Source organism: Physeter macrocephalus, chromosome 11, assembly GCF_002837175.3.
Source record: "Physeter macrocephalus isolate SW-GA chromosome 11, ASM283717v5, whole genome shotgun sequence".
NCBI lineage: Eukaryota > Metazoa > Chordata > Mammalia > Artiodactyla > Physeteridae > Physeter > Physeter macrocephalus.
The window spans coordinates 141281166-141304084 of NC_041224.1; the positions used below are offsets into that span (position 1 = coordinate 141281166).

At 43.4% G+C, this 22919-nt stretch overlaps 1 protein-coding gene across 2 annotated transcripts in view; it reads right to left on the bottom strand.

Moving 5' to 3' along the window:
- Positions 1-22919, bottom strand: part of RTN1 (reticulon 1) — a 237236-nt gene that overhangs the window by 113570 nt on the left and 100747 nt on the right. For both annotated transcript variants that reach the window (XM_028496097.1, XM_028496096.1), the window contains 2 exons: positions 19483-20250; positions 8573-9322 (listed from right to left, as the gene is read on the bottom strand). In XM_028496097.1, coding sequence (XP_028351898.1) covers positions 8573-9322; positions 19483-20250 — 1518 coding nt within the window. The remainder of the gene's footprint in view (positions 1-8572; positions 9323-19482; positions 20251-22919) is intronic.

Consider the following 22919-nt stretch of genomic DNA (forward strand, 5'->3'; position numbering starts at 1 on the left):
GGCAAAGGAGAGTACAAAGGAGAAAGGTATAGAGAAGGAAAGGCAAAACATAAAATTATGCAACTATGGGACATATGGGACATAACCCAGGAGATCTGTAAGTTTCAAATCCTGGTGGTTTGAGATGAGGTTAAAAAGTAGAGGTTGGATATTTTCATCACAACCACTGGATGGCAACAGACATTAACAGTGAGTGGGGAATATCAATATGAAAGCCATTCTTCTGCTTTACTTGATTTCCTCTGTGCCTTTAGACATAGCATCAAATCTCCTAGAGTTGCTAGGGGAGGTAAACAAAAATGAGTTTGGAAGTAAAAAAAAAAAAAAATAGTTTTGGAAAACATATTCTGCTTTTGCAAGTGCTCTGTGTGTAGGTAAATCCCCCAAGATTTCAGTGTTTAGCCAAGAGCTGTAAGAAAATGAGGTCTAGCCAGAAGGGAAGAGTTAAACCAGAATACTGTTATTTACCAGAATATGCAGCTTTGAACTGAATTATTTATTAGTGGTAGTGAAATTTTTGATCTTGTGTAAGAAGATTAAGCTTGCTATTCCCCTTGTGATTGCAAGTGTAGAGCTCAACCCCACCCTCAGGACTTCTCCCTCTCCCATGATTCTCCAAGCTATGGACAGAGGCAACCTGGAGGACTCCTCTAACCCAGGAGGCCCCAAACTACTGGAAACATGAATGGTTATCTCTCTGTGTCCTTGCCAACCCTATTAAGTTCTCTGTTCCGGAGGCTTTGTGGGGTGGGGAGATAGTAGGAGCACCCTCCAGAGTGAGCTGGTAAGGCCATGGTTGCTCACGTTATCTTCCCTCTACTTCTCCTACAAGGAGGTGGAAGTCTCAGAGTTAACAGTATAAATTTCATTCTAAACCCCACACATACGCCATTTTAACTAACATTTAAACTCAATCAGAAAATCCACCTTGCAGGATTCTGGCTCAGGCCCTGGAAAAAGATGGGACACTAGAGGAAAAACCTGCCAAAGATAACTCTGACGGCTTTGAGAGATCAGCCTCAACACAGTCCCTAGAACAATAGTTCTCAAATTCTGGTGTGCCGAGGATTCACTAGGGAGCCACTTAATGCAGCAGATTCCTCAGCCCCTTCCTAGGAGATCCTGGGGTGAGCCTAGGAATCTGTATTTTAACAAATGGCTTATGATATAAATAGTTCACCAACCACACTTTGAGAAACACTGTGTAGAAAAACAAATGGTTCCACTGAGCCCCCAATTCACTCTCCCTGTCATATGCCCCCCAGTTTCCACAAGAAGAGAGAAGAGTCCTGGATCAATGCTTTACCTGGCAGAAGAGGACCACTTTCTCAGGCCTAGGTCATTTAAAACCCAGAAGGACCATTACAGAGATAGGGTTAACTCAGGAAGCACTGAGTAATCACAGATAAAGACAATGGTCAACTGTAGGCTTGAGCTGAAGTTAACTAGACCCAGTGGTATGCTTGTCCTCACTTCAGACCCTAGTTTGAGTGCCTGCCTTAAACTGCCTTTTCTCTGACTTTAACCTCTGCTCTCTGGCAGACTACTGTCTTTCTTTTGTCTGTTAGTGTAGTTTTGATCCATATTTGGAACTGCACTTTAGACTGCACTTTAGACTCCTGAAGCTTCTGTGAGTTCCTGGCCGTAGCCAAACTTACACTTAATTCTTTTTAAAATTCTTTTAAAAAAAAAATTCTTTTTAAAAAACCAACGTGCTGTCCACCATCCCTGCCTACCTCACTATATGTCTTATTTAACCTCCACAAGTACCATATTTGACCCTCATCCAAGCTCCAGTCTCAGCCACTAAAATATCACTGTCACCAGAACACATTAATGACCATTATACCCCCAGATGTTTGGCCACGAAAATACACTAGATATACAGCTCAACCTGTGAGAGAATACTTCAGTGCCAGCATAACCCAAATGGATGATTTTCCAATAGCAGACATAAAAAATTGGGCTCAATGACTAAAGAAACAGCATCTAAGTTTGGGGTATTTTTCCTATTGCAAGTATTTTTGCATCTATTTATAATGATTCCGGTGACAAAAACTGAAATATAATTTGAGAGATGTTGGGAATAAAGTCACCCCCAACACCAATCCAATGTATCAGTAAGTCCTATTAAGTCAATCTCCAAAATATACTTTAAACCCATCCATTCCTCTCCATCTTCATTGCTACCTCCCTCTCCCAGACACCGCCATCTCATGCCTTAACTACTATAATGGCATCTTATGATGAGTAGGATAAAGACTAAACTCTGCACCATGGTCTGGGCATGAAAGGGCACTGCCAACCTTCCAACCCCATTTTTCCCTTTGCCTACCACACTCTAAAGACTTTTTTTTTTAGTTTCTAGAATGCTCCCAGAACTTTCCTGCCTGTGGCTTTTGCATTTCCTGTTGTCCAGAACTTTTAAAAATTATCTCTTGCCACAGCTGATTCCTCAGTTTCCTCCTTCTCTGACCTTCTGATCTAAGTTCCACTATCACCAGGTACTCGCTCAAGAGAACACGTCACTCTGTTGATTTCCTATTTAATGTCAGCCCCCCACCCAGCCAAATGTAAGCCCTGCAAGGGGTGGATTCATGTCTGCTTTGGTCATTACTATATTGCTAGTGTCAGGCAGGCAGTACGCCTGCCTGGTTGAATCAAAGGAAGGATGAATGAATGAATGGGTAAGGTCTTGCTTGGGTGGGGCTGGCATAACCTTGGGTAAAATTTATGTTATCTGTGGTACAGCAGTGTTCTGTGGGGTTACAAAGATAGAATCCAGAAGTGCAGAGACCGTAACTGTGAGTATCCCACCCAGACTTTAGAGGAAAATGAGGTTAGCATTTGAAAGGAGGGGAGAATCCCCTGGAGCCAGTATTGGTGCTGAGAATTAGACATATGTGAATTATACCCTCCAAGCCCCATGACTGCATCGGTAAGCAAGGATGATTTATGTGAAGGAAAAAGGGACTAGATAGAGAATCAGGATCACCATCTAAATAGGGCCATTATTTCTTAGAGGCACCAAAATGTCTGCCATCTGTGAACTCTACCTCTGCAGGCAATTTTGACTTGGATCCATCTTAGGAGCTAATCTATGCCCCACTCTGTGCCCAGGCAAAAATTTACAAGGGAGTTGGGGTTCATTGTGTCCCCAAGGAACTGGCATCAAAATATTACAACAACCATTTTGGATCTATATATACATCCAATAGGTAAAGTGTCAAAAATATCTGTCCCTTGAAATAGTAAGTGCTGGGTCATCAAGATTTGGAGCAATTCTCTTCAAGGCTGAGAAGGGAACCTTCCCAGCGTCCTGAAGCCGCCATTTAAAAAACAGACCAATATGCAATCTGGGACAATGCTAACCTTGTGACTGTTTCAGAGTAAAAGCCAATGAGGTGAACTGGCTACTGGCAGCCTCATTCTGTGATGCTTAAACCAGGAGAGTACCTTCTATCACTGGGCAGAGTCTCATAAAAGTAGCTTAACTGCTTTGAATAATGTAAGATGGAAGGTTCAATGCCCCCGTCTAAATATTTACACTGCCTACAACCTCACAGAAGGCAGACTTTATCCAGCAGTTACTGGTCCACCTTGTTGAAAGCTGGCATGGCGGAAGCAGCTACAATTGAAGGGGCATAAGTCCTTATGCCGATTCTGAAACCTGCATTGTGAAAGAAAGATACTGTCCAAAGATCTTTATGGCTTGATTCACTAATTCAGTCTCATGGAAGCACATAAATATGGGACTAGAGCATAACTTTTAAAAAAAATTACAGGAAGAAAAGTAAATAGGTCACACTTATTTTGGTTCTCTCCAAAATATTTTAGGACAGAAGCAACATCTGGTATAGTAATGAAAAGTAATAATAAATATCATAAATGCTAGGTCTATTTGAGAAGACCTCCATCTGGGAGTCTTCTTGCAAATCACTTCCCTATAAGGAGATAAGCTTCTCCCTGCCACAGGGGGCTAAGCCCTGCAAGCTCTGGCTGCTGTAGCTGGTACCCACAGAGAAAAGGTGCAGGGGCCCACCTCCCAGGGCACAGGAAGGAATGGAAACAGCTGAGTGCCCCCTCAGTCCCTCTCAGTAAAAAACACCATATGCCCAGGGCATGCTCACCAAGGTGTTTTTCACTATAGGTCTGGGTTGCTTAGCTCATCTGCTTACAACAAAAATTCTCTTTAGCATGCTTATTGAAAGTGCAAGTTTATGCCCATCCTGATTTTGTAGTTCTGGGGCAGGGGCAGAGCAGGAACCTGCATTTTTAGTCAGCACTTCAGGAGATTGTGAGGTACCCGGTGCCCAGGCAATGCTTTGGGAACCACTGGCTTAAACCAGTATTTCTCAAACTGGGGTCACTGGATGCCTTGTTGAAAGTTCCAAATAGATAACTTTTACATTTTGTACTTTGTTTTCGATAATTTTTCAAATATTAAGAACACCCTGGATTATCTGGATGATAATTTTATAACCAAACACTACCGCAAGACTTCCACTAAAGTTTTACAATCAGGTTGTCCCTCTAACTTTGTCTCAAGCCAATGAGTCTTTACGCAGATCCAGACCTGATCTGAATATCCACACCACAGTGAAGGCTGAATGATATCCATTCATTCACTCAGGAAGGGAATAGAAGAAGGAAAGGAGCAGATTTAGACAAATAACATCAGTGTACTGAAATGGAGGTTGGGGGGGGTGGTCTATAGAATGTCCAATAAAGAGTGAGGAAGTGGGCTTGGAGCCCAGAACAAAAGATTCTCCAAAGCCAGAGATCTGGGAGGTGCTACACATGAGGCAATGGCTGAAAACCTGTGTGGATGAGAGCGAGGAAACGAGGGACAAAGGAAGACAGGGAAAGAACTCGGGGCCAGACAGAGGAATTGGAAGGAAGGTAGCAAAAGAGACTGGGAAAGAGGTCAGAGATTGAGGGGATAACCAGGAAGGAGAAACATCAGGGAGATAAGGGAGGAAAGTTTTGAGAAGAAAACAGTCTCCATGTGAACCGGTATTATCCCTGATTTTACTACTAAAAGAAATAAGTTGCATAAGTCTGTCCAACATGATATCACTTGTGCAATAAAAAATTGTGATACATAAAGAAAATTTCTGAAAGGAACAAGAACAACAAGAAGAAGAACAACAACAAAACAGAAGCCTGTGGTTATCTCTGAGACTTAGGAATGTGAGGTTGGAGTAGGGGAACTTTAACTTTTTATTTTGTACCATTTCTTACAATTTAAATTATTATTTTGAACATAACATTATTTTCTCACTGTTTTAAGGACTGTTAAGCAGTATGACATTAAAGTACCAGGAAGAACAAGAAAGATGAGACTGAAAAGAGGTCTTTTGGTGGGTAAGAAGGTTGTCGTTGGTGACTTCATCAGAACAGTTTCAGGTTGGAATGTGAAAGCTGACTGCCATGGTCTAAAACATTGCTTCTCAAGCTTCAAGGTGAATAGGAATCACTAGCGGACCTTGGTAAAATGCAGATTCCAATTTGGTAGTAGGTCTGGGAAGGACCCTGACATTTCTAACAGGCTCCCATATGATATCCACATGGCTGGTCTGACACTATGCTTTTGAATTGCAAGGAAAAGTAATCAGAATGCAGGGAATGGAGGTGAGTACCCAGAGACCACTATTTCCCAAAGAATGCACCCTAGAAGATGAACCCTACAGCACACTCTAATAAAAGATTCTGCAATAAAATAGGTCTGGAAATACCACACACCCATCCTGATGAGTCACACTGGGTATTAGTGTTTTATTGAGAATTTTTAATTGGCTTTCACTTAGATGTTCCTAACAGGGTTAACCTTGCAACAATGAAAACTTATCTATCCTATCATGTTCATGATAAGCCATCCTAGAGGTTATGAGGAAGCAGAATGACAGGGTAGCAGGAGCTCAGGGGGTGCACAGAGAAGGGAAACTGGAATATGACGAACCACATCTTGTCTTCAGTGAAACAGCAGCAGAGGTCTCCGAAAGGTAAGAAAGGTCCAAAAATAGACCTTGTTAGGGTATGTGCACACCAGTAAAGCCTGATGTTCCTTGACAGTATGTGCTATGATGCTGTCAGATATTTGCCAAACCTTATTCTAAATATTTCTGGACCTTTCTAAAACTTGGCCCAGCATCAGCAGAATAACTCCAAAGTCAGGGAGATGAGCATACTTGTGAATGCCTGAACCTGAATGCATTTATACTGCCAGAGGCTTCAGGAAACCACAGAAGCTGACCTGACCTCACTGCTGAGGGGAGTCACACTTGACTTGAGCACAATCCTACTGTCCACTGACAGTGATTAAGAACAGCCTGGCGGTGGCTGGTCAACACTGATCCTCCCACCTGCTGAGATGGAGCAGGGAGACCAGAAGAACTCAGGGCTCCAATAACCTGCTGGCAGCGCTGAGTCATCTGCCCAGAACCTTCAGTGCTTGGCTGCCCCAGGGCCTTTTAGACTCTCTTCATAGATAATGAGGCTGAGCGCTGAGTTTCGGTGGGAGACTGGATTTCAAAGAATCCCTCAGTGCAGAGGAGAGCAGAGGCTATTCACCCTGCCATGCCTTAATTGTTTGAAAAGACTGCCACTTTCTCCTTTCTAACGTCTAACTTGGCAGCAGAGGGTCCAAGCCATATGAGGCAACTTGCACAGAGATTAGAATGACACCAGAATCAGCCATAAAATATGCTCTGAAGCCTTTGCATTAACAGCTGTAGTATTCCATCACCTTAGCTCTTCATCGGATGTCTGGTCACTCGGTCAGTTCCAGCTGTCATACTTGTCTCTCAAATATACTAACGAGGGAAATGGGCCTGCATATTACCATTTTCTCTTTATTAGCCTTCAGATTTACTTACTTTTGAGGATAAATATATTTGAGCAGCACTGTGCTATGGGAACACTAGTTAGGGGATAAAACGGAAACACATGCGTGTTACAGTACAGTGATATGAAACTATACTCCGAATGACTCAAGCTCTCCTGCTTCAGGACCACAGGGAACTGCAGGTTGTTCAGGCTAATGCTGTTTCCCAAAGCTCCCTGAAAGCTGCTGGGCCCTTTCCCACCACAGTCAGAGTGGTAGCAAAAGAATCCAAATTAGTTCTAATATTCACCCAACAAATACACATTCCTACTGTTAAGTTTGTCACAGAATAGCCTCCCTATTGCACACACTAAATACACTTTAAACTCTCAGGGATAAGTTATTTGGGAAATCAGGAGTCAATTATATCAGCCCCAACATGATGCCACATGTCTAGGCCTCTGGCAACCATGCAGCAGGGTTATCTTTTTATTACGTTCCTCCAGTTTCCCCCTTTCCAATGTGCTAATTTTAAAGAATTTAGAAGCCAGCTTCCAATCTATAATGAGAAAGTTTTTGTCCTCTACTTTTAGATGAGGCACTTTAATTGCTACTAACATCATTGAAGTTAGCATATAAACAGGAAGAAGGGTGTACTCTCAGAATCATTTATCCCCAAAAGGCAAAATACTTCTAAGAAAACAGAAAGCAGAGGAGATGGGCAAGAAGGGACCTTGAACAGAGTTGTGCTTTTAGGGTTTGTTTTCAAGTTCCACCTGGATGTTCTTCTACCCAGCATCTGGGAAGAGATTGTCTATCTTCAATGTAGTCCATTAACTAGACTGTGCAGGGCCTAATTTATTCACCTGACTCTTTCATTCCCTTCCTGAATTCCATTATACAACTGCATTCCGGTGTGGGGGATGACTTGGGGGGAAGAGTGCCTGGAAGACAAAATAATGACTTCCATTTTTTCTGCATTTGAAGACTTCATTCAACTCAAGATTTCTCATAGGAAAAATATAATGGCCAGATTAAAATCATTCTAAGTTAAAAGTGACTTTAAAATTAATTAGTCACCTTAGGCCTTGCTTAGTCACAGGAGAAACCCTGGGACTAACTTCGGTCCCTGTCTTTCCTGGCTAGCTGGGACACAAAAACCTTATCAAGGCCCAAATTCCTTGCTGGTTTTGTCGTCGTTGTTGTTGTTGTTGTTTTGTTTTTTTTTTGGTAAGAGAAAGGATGGCGCTGAGATGCTCTTGGCCCATTTAAGAAACAAGTTAGGCAAAATGGAAGTGCTAACGGTGGGTTCCAGCACCTAGAGGGACTGTAGCCACACCCCATCACCGAGGGGGTGGGAAACTGGAAATGAGACTGGACAATAACAAAACCCCATCCCTTCCCAAGTGAGGAAACCTAGCCCTGGAACGAAAGGAGGGACACATTCACTCCATTCAGGAGATCCTGGAATGTACACAAAACCGCTCATTATTGGAGATGCTCTGGTTCAGCCAGCCCAGCACAGCTCGGAGCACGTGTTTCTTCCATGGAAGCCCCAGCTGCGAATCTGAATCCTCTCATCTCCTCCCCACCCCCTCGGAATTGTTCTCCCGCCGATTGTTTGACCAGCTAGGACATGACTACAGGGCTAAGGCAGAACCACCTCCCTCTGCTGAATATCTCAGAGCACCCAGGGGAGAACAGTAAGCAGACAACCTACTTCAATCAAGAAAGCTGTCACTTTACCTTGTTGCTTATTGAGAAACAGCAGAGGGGGCACGACGCCTGGACCCCGAGGCCCAGGGCCCTTTGTGGCCTGGGAGCTTTGGTCGTAACTCGCTGCTTCCACAGGTGTCCGCGGCACTGCGGGCCCCTCGGGCGCAGGGGCTCCGTCTCCAGAGGGCAGCTCGGAGCAGACTTGGGGGGCGGCCGAAGGGAATTTGAGGAAGGGCCCTGGCTCCGCCAGGCCCCGCCGGCTGTGGGCACGCTCCTCGGCCCGGGCGCCCGGCTCCTCCCGGATGGCGTCCAGGGCGCCCGGCTTCATCGGCGGCGAGTCCTGCTCCCGTTTGGGACTCTCCTCCGAGGCGGAGGAGGCGTCACACGACTCGATGATGAGCTCGCTGTCCAGCTCAGCCTCGCGCTCCTCCCTCAGGATGCTGTACTGGATGGACGGAGAGGCCGGCGACGGCGGCGGGCCGCCCACATGACCAAAGGTCACGTAGCCCGAGGGCAGAGCGTCCTCGGCAGCCAGTGGGTCCTCGGACACCAACTCGATCTCCGAGTCCCCCGACTCCGCGCTGCTGGCCTCGTGGTCCAGGGGACTAGGGATGGTGGGCAGCCCGGACCTGGCCTTGGACTCCGGCCTGTCGGCCAGCTGGCCCGCTGGCCGTGGACTCTCCGTTGTTTCGAAGGACAACCCCTTTGCTTCCTTAATGGCAGTGATCAGCTCATCCTCGGAGATGCTGCATTTCCCCTGGGATTCTGCAGCAGATGGTTCTGTCGTCCCACAGAGCAAAGAAGAGCCAAAGAGGCACACACAAGGACAGACAGATGGACAGAAAAGGAAGAAATAAAACAAAATTCCATTAGGGGAGGTATTTCTCGTTGCTTAAAAAATACATATCTCATTAGCACAAAAATAGTCTGTTTCCAGGGCTATGCTGGAAAGACAGGCCACCTGAACTAAAAGGCTAATTACTGTTATGGCCCAGTTAATCAGTGTTTGATATACCTATCTATCTTAATCTAGCTATTTTTAAAAATGACCCAGCAATTTCTTAGCGTTAGCACCTCGTTGGTTTTTCTGTTCCAATGTGGGAAAGATTCTAGAAGTCATGGTTTTGATTTCTAATCCATTCTCTGAGGGAAGTTTTCCAGTTTCACAGATTTCATTAGATAATGCAATGTATATAACTCTCTAATTTGACCCATCAATGTCAACAAATCTGAAATCATCCATTATTCCTTGTCTACTTCTGTTCATATTCCCTACTTCAGTAAGACAAAGAAAGCTAATTTGGATCCTTGTATACAACTTGACTTCTAAGCTTTACATTTCCCATAAGAATCAATACTGTTACTCTTTTTTTTAGTGAAAAGTGTAACAAAGTGGAGCAATATAATAGATAGTTTTTGCCAATTCCACCAAGCAGGCTGTGCAGATTACCATACTGCACAACCCCACAGGGCTTCTAATGGTGGAGCCCACTGTCATTCTTTTTCATCTCTTACCTCCTCTTGAGAAGAACAAAACCCAAGAGTCAACCCCTGTCCACTGGGTGAGTGCCTGCCTTCTGTCTGATGTTTATCCAGATGGCCCCCAAACCTCATCAGCAATCTTACTGATATTTCTATCTTAGTTGAAATTACCTGGGATCGCCATGACAACAATTTTCAGGAGCTTGGTTTTCCCCTTGCCCATGCAGCAGGGCCTTATTTCAGAATATTCTAGACAGTGATTTCTGGCCCTTTTGTAAGCAAGAACCACTTGTCATTTCTCCAAAGCTTTGAGGTCACTGGGAGGGATATAGGAAGGGTAAGCAGTAGACCATCTATGGCTAAGTAATCTGTCAATTTAGGACTGTGGGAGAACCCCAATGGATAAAACATTTTAGATTTGTTTAATTCTCTATAAAGCTGAATTGATTTTACCCTTTATCCATGTATCATTCATCCATCTGTTATTTATTGAGAACCTACTATGTGTCGTCACTCTTATAGGCACTTGGGATGTATTAGTGAATGAAACAGGAAACAAAATCTCTGATTATATTCTAGTGGGAGGAGAACACAATACACAAACAATACATGTAATAAATATTTAAGTATATAGTATGTTAGAAGATGTTAAGTGCTATGGAAAAAAAAAAGTAGAGTAGGGTAACGGGATCAGGAGGGCTGTGACAGGGTGGGGATGAGTTTGCAATTTTAAATAGGGTAGTCAAGATAGGCCTTATTGAGAAGGAAACTGATATTCAACACTTGAGAAGGTGAGTGAGTGATTCATGAAGATATCCAGAGCATGCCAAGCAGAGGGAACAGATAGTACAAAGGCCTGGAGGTGGGAGCCGCAATGATTTATAGATATCACAAGGAGGCAGTTATGTCTGGGGCAAAGTGAATAAGGGGGCGAATAACAGGAAAAGAGGTCAAATGCATTCAGGGAAGGGGGGTCATCATGTCAGATCTCATCAGGCTTTTATTTTGATAGAAATGAGAAGCCATTGGAGGGTTTTGAGCAGAGAAGTGATATGATCTGTGCTGTTGTTTTTCTTAATAACTTAAAACAACAACAACCTCATTATCTTGCACACAATTTATGTGTAAAAAGATTTACTGCATGATCCCAAACTCTATTTTTATAGAAGTTAGTTCCTTAATAAGTCGTGCACATAGTTCTTTGATATGATTACAAGCAGCATAAAAGTATAAAAGCTACATTAATTCTCACTGGTAGGCCAGACGGAGGAGGAAGAAGATAGGGAGTAGAGGTTAGCGTGAATGGAGGAACAGCCTGTACTTCCAGAGCACTATCAGTAGCTACATCGTCACAGCTCCACTTGTTGAGCATCTGCTGGGATAGAGGCACTTCACATATGGGGCTTCAAGTCTAGTGGCAGTAGGTTAAGTGACTTGTCCAAGGTCACTGTACTGGTTTTTCTATCTTTGCCCCCTTGGATTTATTCCCATCTTTCTCTGCCCTGTTCTCTGTTCTGAGAGGCTGACCTACATAGAAGGCATTACCTAGAATTCCTTCCCCTCTAGTTTCTGGTTGTTTTCAGCCAATAGGAATCATAGGAGGAGGGGGTGGAGAGAAATGTTAGGGTATTTATATCTCTTGCTGCTTCTGAAGCTCCAGGTCTTGGCAGGCTTTGGGAACACTGTTCCCTCCCCTTCCTCCTTTGGGTCCAGGGGTGCTCATAGATCCCTAATATTGCCAGTCCTTGAGTGATTTACCATCTTTTGTTTGTTCTCTTAACTGTCTTTACACATTTGTAAATAGCTACCTCTTTAAACCCTCTTCAGTTACAACCTTTGAGTGTGTCACTTTGTTTCCTCACAGGACCCTGAATGATATAGCCATGTGGCTAGAAATGACTTGGCTTAAATTTGAACTCAAGTCTTTATGTTCCATGTGTTTCTCACTATATCATGCTACATCTGTTCAAAAAGGGGGTGGGGTCTCAGATAGGACAAATTATATTTTGGAGAATGAGACGAAGAGGAAAAGTGAGCTGTGTAACCACATACAAAAGAATGAAGCTGGACCCCTACCTCATGTCATATGTAAAAATTAACTCCACATGGATCCAACCTAAATATACAAGTTAAAACCAGAAACACCAGAAGAAAACACAGAAATGAATCTTCATGACCCTGGATTAGACAGTGGTTTCTTACACATGACACCAAAAACATAAATGACAAAATAAAAATATACAACTTGGAATTCATCCAAATTAAACACTTTTGTGCTTTAGAGGACAACATCAAGAACGCAGAAGGACAATCCACAGAATGGGAGAAAATTTTACAAATCATATATCTTATAAGCGACTTGTATCTAGAATATGTTAAAAATTATTACAACTCAGTTATAAAAAGACAAATAACCCAGTTAAAAAATAGGCAAAGGGCTTGAATAGACATTTCTCCAAAGAATATTTACACGTGACAAAAAAGCATATGAAAATATGCTCAACATCGTAATTCATCAGAGAAGTGCAAATCAAAACCACAGTGAGTTACCACTTCACACTCACTAGGATTGCTAGAATAACAAAGAGAGTAACAAGTGGTGGAAAGGATGTGGAGAACTAGAAACTCTCATCCACTGTTGGTGGGAATAAAAAATGGTATAGTTGCTTTGGAAAACAGTCTGGCAGTTCAACTATTTAGAGTTACCATATGATCCGGAAATTCCACTCATAAGTAGAGAATTGAAAACCTATGTCCATACAAAACCTTGTACACAGTGTTCATAACAGCATTATCCATAACTGTCAAAAAAGCAAAACAACCCAATGTCCATTAATTAATGAACGGATAAGTAAAATGTGGTATATCCATACACTGGAATATTATTTGGCCATAAAAAGGAATGAAATACTGATACATGCTACAACATGGCTAAACCCTGAAAACAGTATGCTAAGTGAAATATGCCAGTCACAAAAGACCACGTATGACTGGAAAGTTAAGCAGACCCCTGATCATAGACAGGCCTGGAAGCTAGTTTAAAAGTCAATATTTTATCAGGAAGGCACTGGTGGGTCCTAGAAGGGTTAGGATGAACTTAGGAAAGAAAGAATAAAAGGAGGATGACCCATTAAGAGGATACTGCAATAGTCAAGGGGAGGAATTATGACAACCTAATGAGTTGTAGTAGTCATAGGGATGGAAAAGAAAGGATAATTCAAGAGACACTGAAGAGAGAGAAAGCATAGACTTGGGGTCTGCTTCATGTGGTGAGTGAGAAAGAAATGGGGGGGGTCAAAGATCACTCAGAAACAGTGAGCCTGGGTGAGTAGAATGAATAGGAATTCCATACTCAGAAACATGGAAGTCAGAACAGTGAGCTGGTTTTGATGGGCCAGGGGAAGAAAGTTCTCATCCTGGATATTTCATCCCTTTCCATAGCACACATCCTTCCAATTTCTCACGCTGGCAGCCTCTGTCTAACCATACAAACTGCTAGGACTGACCAAACTCCTACTTGTACAACATTCCTAGGAGACCACGAAGCAGGCAGGCAGGCTCTTGGGCTAAGAGGACCACAGGCGACCCTGCAGGGTAGCCTGCCTCGTGTGCAAACCGGCCTGATGCTGCATCATTCAGGAGACAGAGTGGTGCCCACTCATTCTGCACAACCGGGTGCCCCTGGGTGGCTCTGTATGTCTATGTGATGATTTCATTAACGTCTGTCTCTTCACCCTCCCCCACTCTCCCTGACCCCAGACTGAAAGCATCATGAGGGCAAAGGGCAGCCAAGGTGTTTGTTCACTATCATATCCCCAGCACCTAGTGCAATGCCTGGCACACAGGAGGTACACAGCAAACAGAGCTCATGTGAGGACTACCTCAGATCTTTAGAACAGTGGTTCTTATCTACATACATCTCATCAGGTGTATGGCTCAAAACTGCCCTCAGGGGCTTCCCTGGTGGCGCAGTGGTTGAGAGTCCACCTGCCGATGCAGCGGACGTGGGTTCGTGCCCCGGTCCGGGAGGACCCCGCATGCCACGGAGCGGCTGGGCCCGTGAGCCATGGCCGCTGAGCCTGCGCGTCCGGAGCCTGTGCTCCGCAACGGGAGAGGCCACAGCAGTGAGAGGCCCGCGTACCGCAAAAATCAAAAACAAAAACAAAAACAAAACTGTCCTCAGAAATTTTGACTTAGTAGAAGTAAGTCTGAATGGAGCCCAGGCATCTGCATTTTGTAACTCTAAGGGTGATTCTAAAGATCACCTCCAGTTAGGGATGGCAGATTTAGCTAGCAAATAAAAATACAGGATACCCAGTTAAATAGGAATCTCTGATAAACAATGAATTTTTTTAGTATAAGTATGTCCCATGAAATATTGGTATTTTTATCCAGTAACCCTACCTCTAGCTGAAAACCACTGTGTTAGAGCATTCAGAAAAGAAAGCTCAAGGATATTGCTTTATTTACTCAAGAGCAAGGATGGTATTAGACAGCTGTGGGGTGGGAGGAAAGGGCCTTATAAGTTTCATCTTGGTTAAGTAAAATTACTACTTAAAAAAAATCATCTTTATTATGAGTGAAAGGGGACTCAGCATATAGTGTAGACATTGCCCTCCATTCTTAAAGTGAAGTAAAAGTTTAACAAAGTGCTAGGAGGAATCAGGAGAAAATTTAGAACAAAACAGAGGTTTTCCGACCCTTGTTAAAAACTTATGAGCCTCTAGCTAAGAAACTAGTTATGTGTCAGGTCTGACACAGCAAAGCTAGAAACAGTCATTGAAAATAATTAAATAGAATGTAGAAACTGAGAAGGTTAGAACCACCCCACATGGGGAGATGTGTTTGCTGCTGATGATAATTATGAATGATATAATTCAGATTGATAAAATGGAAGGTGAACATGGGCCAGTCTACCAAGTCGCCGATGCCAGTGAACAACCATGAACAATACTGCCATTCAGGCCTCCCCTTTGCTCCCGGCTCATTCTCCACTCATCTTCCAGAAGGATCTTTTGAAAACAGAAATCTGATGCTGCAGCTCTTCCCTTCCTTCTCCCCACTGCAGCCACACTGACCTTCTAGCTGCTCCTGGAACACACAGGACATTCCCAGCTCCGGGCCTCTGCACTGACTGTCTCCTCAGCCTGGCATCTCTTCCTCAGGTGTCTATATGGCTTGCTCTCTCACCCCATTCAGGTCTCTGCTGAAAACCATCAGCAGGGAAACACGTTTCCTCATGGCCACCCCATCACCCTCTTACATTCTATCTTGCTTTATTTTTCTTCATAACCATTATAACGACCTGATATTACATTATTATTTATTTGTATGTAAGTCTTCTCAATTAGAACGCAAACTCCATGCATGCAGGAACCTTGTTATGTTTCACCACTGTATCCCCAGCAGTGATGGAGCAATACCTGGTATGGAGTAAATGGTCAATACATATTTGTTAAGTGAAAGGATGAATGAATGAATGGCATCACTTCCCAGATTAAAACCCTCCAATGCTTTCCCATTGCATTTGGAACAAAATTCAAATGCTTTATCCTCACATGTGAAGCCCTGAATGATCGGGGCCCTGTCTACCTCTCCAATTCTGTTCTATGCCATACTCCTCCCTTGCTCCTTTCGACCATCTTTCAGTTCCCAAATAATACAGCCTTGGGGCCTGTGTATTAGTTGTCCTCTGCACCTGGGGCCCCTCTTAACCCCTCTCTGAATTGTGGGCTTCTTCTCATTCAAATCTCAGATCACATGTCACCTCAGAGAGGCCATACTTGACCCTCTCACACCCAACATTCTATCACTCTTCACAGTATTCACACTCCATGAAATTACACTATTTATTTATGTGCTTCCTTTTATTGACTTCTCCCACTAGCAAGTAAGCTCCATGAGGGCAGGGACTTTACACATCTTGTTTACTGCAATGTCTCTGGTGCCCAGCACATGTCTGACACATTGAAGTCACTCAATAAGTATTTCTGAATAAAAGAATAAATTTTCAAAATGGGTAGGAGAATCACAGACCTCATCAATGCAAGGAAACAGCGACAGTAGTTTTCAGAGTTTAAACTGATTTACTTTTTATTGCTTATTTCTTTTTAAGGGATGCTGGTGCGGTTTTATGATGGCCTCTTGATTATTGTCCTTTCTGAGGGTAACACCTCAAAGAACATCCACGACCACCATAATATCCTTCTAGGTGTTTGTATCAGAAACAACATGCTGCCGATGAGCCAGTGGTCTGGTGCATCAGGGCACTTACTATATTTTCCTAAAATACTTCACTTGTATTCATGACTGATCTTTGCTTAGAAGAAACTTTCAACATTAAAGCTGTAAGAATTTTTACCTCCGTACCTCATGGTATATTATTTAATATGATGAAAATAATTAAGTATGTTGGAGAAAGTTACAAAATGTAATAATCTATTGAAATTGAAGAAAGTATATTAGACTCCTTGCTGAAGCTTTAGGGTCTGTGGCTAAAACTGTTCTAAATTAGAACTTCTTCGGATTCATAATTCACATAATTAGGATTATTCCCCAGAGTCAGTTGATAATTCCTTATTTATTAAACAATGATAAACTGAATTCCTTTTCTTTAGAATGCTTTGCTTTTCCTCAGTTTCTATGTAGGATTATATGTAATTCTTTGTTTGTCTTACCTGTCAGCACAGGAAATGGCAGAGTGAATCAAGACCCAACAGTCCAAAAAAAAAAAAAAAAAGGGGGGGCTTCCCTGGTGGCGCAGTGGTTGAGAGTCCGCCTGCCAATGCAGCGGACGCGGGTTCATGCCCCGGTCCGGGAAGATCCCACATGCCGCAGAGCGGCTGGGCCCGTGAGCCATGGCCGCTGAGCCTGCGCGTCCGGAGCCTGTGCTCCGCAACGGGAAAGGCCACAACAGTGAGAGGCCCGCGTACCGCAAAAAAAAAAAAAAAAAAAAAAGACCCAACAGTCGTAATAAAGCCCAAATCCTCCAGTGTCTATGGGCACAGTGTCACATGGTACCAGGGGCTCACAAGATGGGGAGGGGGTTAGGGTAACCTCTTGGGATAAAAAAGACAAGGAGAAAAGCCTCAATGACAAATTGAGTCCTCCTATCTCTCCTATTAATTTTATTCTTACGTGTTCTCATATGACTCAGGTGTTATGCTGTGGGATGTGTGTGGAGAGAGGAGCTGAACATGGGAGATAACTGTGTAATGGGACAGGGGACTTTCTCTTTCTGGAATAAACCTTACTTAGAATGTTTATTTGAAACACTTGCAGACAAAACCACTGCCCTAACCCCTTGCTGTCAAATGGCGACCAACAGATCATAAAACTCCAAGATCATGAGAGCCAAATCTGACTTTGCTTTCTCTTGAAGGTGCTCCCGAACCCCAATGAGTCGTGACCACTGAAGAAGAAAAAAAATTCCCTCCTAATTAATGAATCCTGTATCAAGTCTTTACCATCAGCTTTGTAAACTGTAATTTTCTCATGAGGCATGTGTCATATAAATGGACCAAAACGTATGGGGTCATTTCACTCTTCCTGAAGACTGGCCAAAGTTCTTCTGTACTGACCACCAGACAACCCTGGAGCTCTGTAAACACAGCTTATAATGCAGTTTATATCTTCAGAGTGTCAGTATCTTTATGTCATGGGATAATCGAAGGGTTTTACATGCATTGCCAGAAAAACCACAAGGAGGCTTTGAGACTCAGATATGTCCCTACCTCCTGCTGTCACAGTTGGGATAAGTCACGCTTGAGTGTGACTATTTCCCTGGTCATCTGTCCCACTGGAAGGCAGGGACTGCTTTTTGTTTGCTTTTCAACTCCAGCATCACCAGTGCCTATTCGAGTGCCTGACCAAAAGAAAGTGTGTGTTGAGTGAATGAATGAATTTGAAAATCAGGAACTTGGTGCAGTGAGTTTACAGCTGAATGAGTCTGAGGTAAGGCTGGGGAGGGGAGGAATTGATGCTAAAATCTTTAGGGAAATAAGACAGGAGGGACTTCCATTAAATCCTCTCTGTTCTAACACTTGGACTTACTGCATCATCAGGATTTAGAGCAGTCACTCCTAACTGTAAGGGTTTAGATCTGTTTTAAGAGTTCAGTAGAAGCTCTTTTACCTGAGGTGCTGAAAATTGCTTTTTTTAAAACTTTTAATTTTATATTGGAGTGTCGTTGATTAACAGTGTTGTGTTAGTTTCAGGTGTACAGCAAAGTGATTCAGTTATACATATACCTATATCTATTCTTTTGAAAATTGCTTTTTGTAAATCAAAAAGGTTTGTAAATTTCTTTTGGGTGGGGTCAGAATTCCAGCCACTGGAGGCAGGGGACGATTCAAGGAGCTCTCATTATCATCCTGATGCCTCATGAGGGTTTGAGAGCAATGGAGATACAAAGGCTCCACTTCTACTACCCAGGATGGTGGCACAGGGTGGGATGGGGAAGCTCTAGCTACCACTCTGGCCTTTCATTAGGGTATGGGAGGTCCCCTTTGTGTTTGAGAGGGGTTTCGATGTGGTTTAAGTTTTTTTTTTTTTTTTTTTTCCTCGGTACGCGGACCTCTCACTGTTGTGGCCTCTCCCATTGCGGAGCACAGGCTCCGGATGCGCAGGCCCAGCGGCCATGGCTCACGGGCCCAGCCGCTCCACAGCATGTGGGATCTTCCCGGACCGGGGCACGAACCCGTGTCCCCTGCATCGGCAGGCGGACTCTCAACCACTGCGCCACCAGGGAAGCCCTCGATGTGGTTTAACAACACCCCGCCTTGAGTCAGAGTAGAAGGGTCAGGTTGAAAAACATCATAGGCTGGTGAATTCTGAACTTTTAAAATTCTAACCAAATAGGATATTTAGTTTAAAAAATAAAATTGTATGCAGAACTTCAATAAACTAAAAAGATGAAAATGATGTGCTGAGATTGAAGGGGGAGGGGAGGAGTACCCTTTGTTTAGGTTTCCTGCCACTGCCCATTCCCCCGCCCCAAAAAAGAATCTAACCTCTACCCTACCCCCTTCATTGTTCAGACTTGGAGTTGGGGCCAGGAATGTTCAATGCTCTGTCCAAGGTGGCCCACCTGGTCTGGGAAGTCAAGGTACTCTCCACGATGCCCAGAGGTCAGGGAGGAGAGCTAACCTAGAAGCTGGCAGCATCTCCTTCTCTGCTCTGAAGAGTAAAGCCACAGGAGGATTTTAATGTCTCCAGTGTGTCATCTTTACCTCTCCCCTCAAATGAAGAAAGAAATATTTTACAAAGCAAATCTGACAGGACTCTAAAAAAATCCCAGATGTCAACCTTTGCAGAATGGGCACAAGACTGAAAAAGTTATATGTTAATTAAATCAGTTAAATTGAGATTTAAGTATTTTGCATGCAAATCTTCACTCCTTAATGTTCAGATTTTCATATGCTGGGTTTTCCCAAGGCAGGGAACACCCGTTGCCTTACCTGTTCCAGAAGACGGAGGAGTGACGGATCCTGGGCTGTCATCTTCAGGCTCTGAGACGGTGACTGTGGGGACCGTGTCAGGACTTGGTTTCAGGCAGATATCTTGCTTCTCGGGGGTCTTCTCTGGGGTAGCAGTTTCAACAGAAGGCTCGATCTCAGTCAGCGTGATTTTGACAGGGGCAGTGATCAGAGAAGCACTGTGCTGTTCTTCAGAGATATCGTCCACATATGGTTCAAACGTTGATTCTTCAAATAAATGGTCCTTGAGGATTTTTCCCTCCACAGGAGATGGTTTCTCTGCTTCACGGGCCTCTTCGGATTTTGTTGAGATGTCAGTGTCCTTAAAGTCCAAGTCTTTCTCTTCCAACTTGGGGTGACGTTGCTCCTGATATTTCACCTCCTCTGGCCTAGTTATGTCAATGTATTTACAGGCTTCTGCTTTCATCTGGTCCAGGGGGTCTGCTAAGATCTTGTTCACTTCAGTGGACTCTGCAGGAGTCATTTCTATTCCAGAATCAGAACTAAATAAGCCACGAGGCTCTGTCCCAGGCACATCTGGTAAGGAGGGTCCGGGGGTACGCAACTCCTCAGGGCTCTCTGAAGTAGTGATGTGGCTGTTTTCCTTCTGAAGAATTCCAGTGAAATATGTAGAATCCTCCCGAGGTGGGTAACAGATGTCAGAAATCAGAGATGTGTAACACACTCCTTCCCCATCTTTTGCTGCTGTTGAAAAGGTATGATCCATGGCCCTGGAGACATCTGCTGCACCTGTGAATCAAAACGGCAGCAGACAGTGAGGGGGTGCCTGGCTCCAGTTCTCTCTCCAGCCTAACCCACCACCCACCCTGGCCCATGCAGACACAGCATCCTTTCTCCTCAAGACCTCAGAGTTCCTTCGGACCACTCTCGTGTTGCTTTGCCTTGTCTCCCTGATAGCCCCAAGCATTGGTATTTTTCTGGCAGCAGATCACATAAGCTGCCACATCCAGAGGTGTTGGGGACAGACCCCAGAGGACTAGAAAGTTGATTCTCAACATCTGGTACTTCAATATACAGTGACTGATTCTTACTTGGTATATTATTCAACAGAAGCCTTCTTTGTATCTAAAGTATTAATGACTCTTTAAACAGGGGTGGAAATATAGGTAAATTCAGGTGTGTAAATACAACAGGATAGTCCACTAGGGAGAATGGTTGCTCTTGGAGACTCAACAAGCTGGGAGAAGGCTCAAGAACCCTCTCTGGTCCAGCCCTTTTATTCAGGGACTCCTGCCCTACCTGGATTGATGCCATCCCTTCTCTTGCTAAAGGTCCTCAGAGAAAGAAACTCCCAGTTTTCTGGTGGCCTCATCCCAAAGTAGTATCCCCTTAATGGAGTGCTTCCCTCTTTCTTCAGTTTTCCCCTCATTTTGTTTTTCTTTTCAATTCCCCACCACTACCCACCCTTTGCCTTCCAATGATATTCAAAATGACCCACTGGGAATTTCTCGGTGGGTTTCTAAGGGCAAAGTAAGTTTCCAAGTTTGAGTCTATAGAATGCTTTCACCAGGCCTTCATTTTATTCATAAACGAGCCAAAAAATTCATTAATAGCAAGCAGAAGAAGGAAACCCTTTATTATTTTTCTGTGCTGGAAAATACTGCCAGAGGGGAAGAAAACTAACATTCATTGAGGCCGTATCATGTGCTAAGCAGCAGGATTTTACCTAATTCTTTAAAACTAATTATTTAAATTAAGCCCCACACTCTCAAGAGATCACACATACACACACATTCAGCCCTTAAGACACACTCAAAGAATATTCCAGAGTAGGGCACCAACTCATAAAAGTAACAGGTAGTAACAGTAACATAATAATATTAATAGCTAATATTTGAATCTTGCTATGTGTCAGACAGAGTACCAAGCTTTTTATTAATATTGACTCATTTAATCATCAAAGCAATCCTAGAAGATAGGTACTATAATTAGCCTCATTCAACAGATGAGGAAACTGAGGAACAGAAGGGCTGAATGACACACCAAAGATCGCACAGGCAAGAAGTGGCGGAGTCAGGATTCAGACTCAAGCAGTCTAGAAGTCAGAAAACCTTGCCTAGTGCCCTTTGTACCTCCTTAAATCAGTTTGTGAAGTTTTTTTTTTTAAGTAATTTTGAATCAGTTTTATTACTAATAAACTTAGCTATTTTCTTTTCCTAGCTTTCTCCTTGGTTACATGAGCCACTGTTATTCTAAGGGGAATGGAAAAGCACAGAGCCTCTTCACTTCTAGCACTCTTCTGCCTCAGCACCACTGAAGGAGCTGCTTTCTTTCCTAGGAATTCTCTTCATCCAGATACCTGCATTTTACCTGCATATCTAATCCACTCACCACCAAGTCTTCCTCAAATGTCACCTTCTTAAGGAAGGTGACCCTGACCACTCTATCTCAAACTACAACTCATCCTACACTCCCAAGCAACCTTGTCCCTTCCTACTTTTCTCTACTTTTTCTTTTTCCTGTAGCACTTGTCTCCTTCTAGTATACCATATAATTAACTTACTTATTCATTACTTATTTAATGATTGCCTCCCCCCGCCACTTGCTAGGTATGTTCCATGAGGGCAGGAATCTTTGACTATTTTGTTCATTAATGTAGCCCAAAACCTAGAACAGGGCCAGGCACATGGTAGGTACTCAATAAATATTTGCAAAATTAAAGAAGGTAATTTTGAAGTTTAGAATAAAGCACAAATAACACAATGTGTGAGAAGACAGGTTGGAACATACCCCTAAATTGCTAGTGACATTCACTTTATTCAGCAAGTAGCCTAATTTTGTGAGCAACCGGCCAGTTTAAATCTGTAGACTTCAGCTAGTCTTCTAGTTATACTTCCTTTGTATATGGCAGCCCCACTTTTCAAGTTAGACAAAAACAAAAACAAACTCAATAACAAAAGGAATAGTAGTAACGATGGGTCTGATTGCCTTCCATACATAGACCACCAAAGAAAAACTATTAAATTTAAATCCATGTGTGCACACACACCATTATCCTAAAGGATATTTAAAGCTTCTTTCATTATATGGGCTTAGCCTACATGTAGATCTCACTGGAGGCAGGGAAATCAATGCAGAGATATTTTACTACAGACATTTGGATCCTGGGATTCTCTACCACAATTACCTGGAACCACTTCCACATGTTAATAAGTAATGGTTCACCAGAAAGTAAGGAGGGGTTTGCCACTGGATATAAATAGTCTGGGGAGTGGGGGAGGGGATGCTCTCCTGGGGAAGACACAGTAGATAGTTTCCAGGGCTGTGTCACAGTCATTATTCAACTTTCAGTCAATGCTTCTATTGCAGGGGCCACCACAGGACTCCTGACCATTATAGCCCTGCAGCCCACTGTCTCCTGCCACCAGTTATCACACTAAACACAACTGTCACCTATT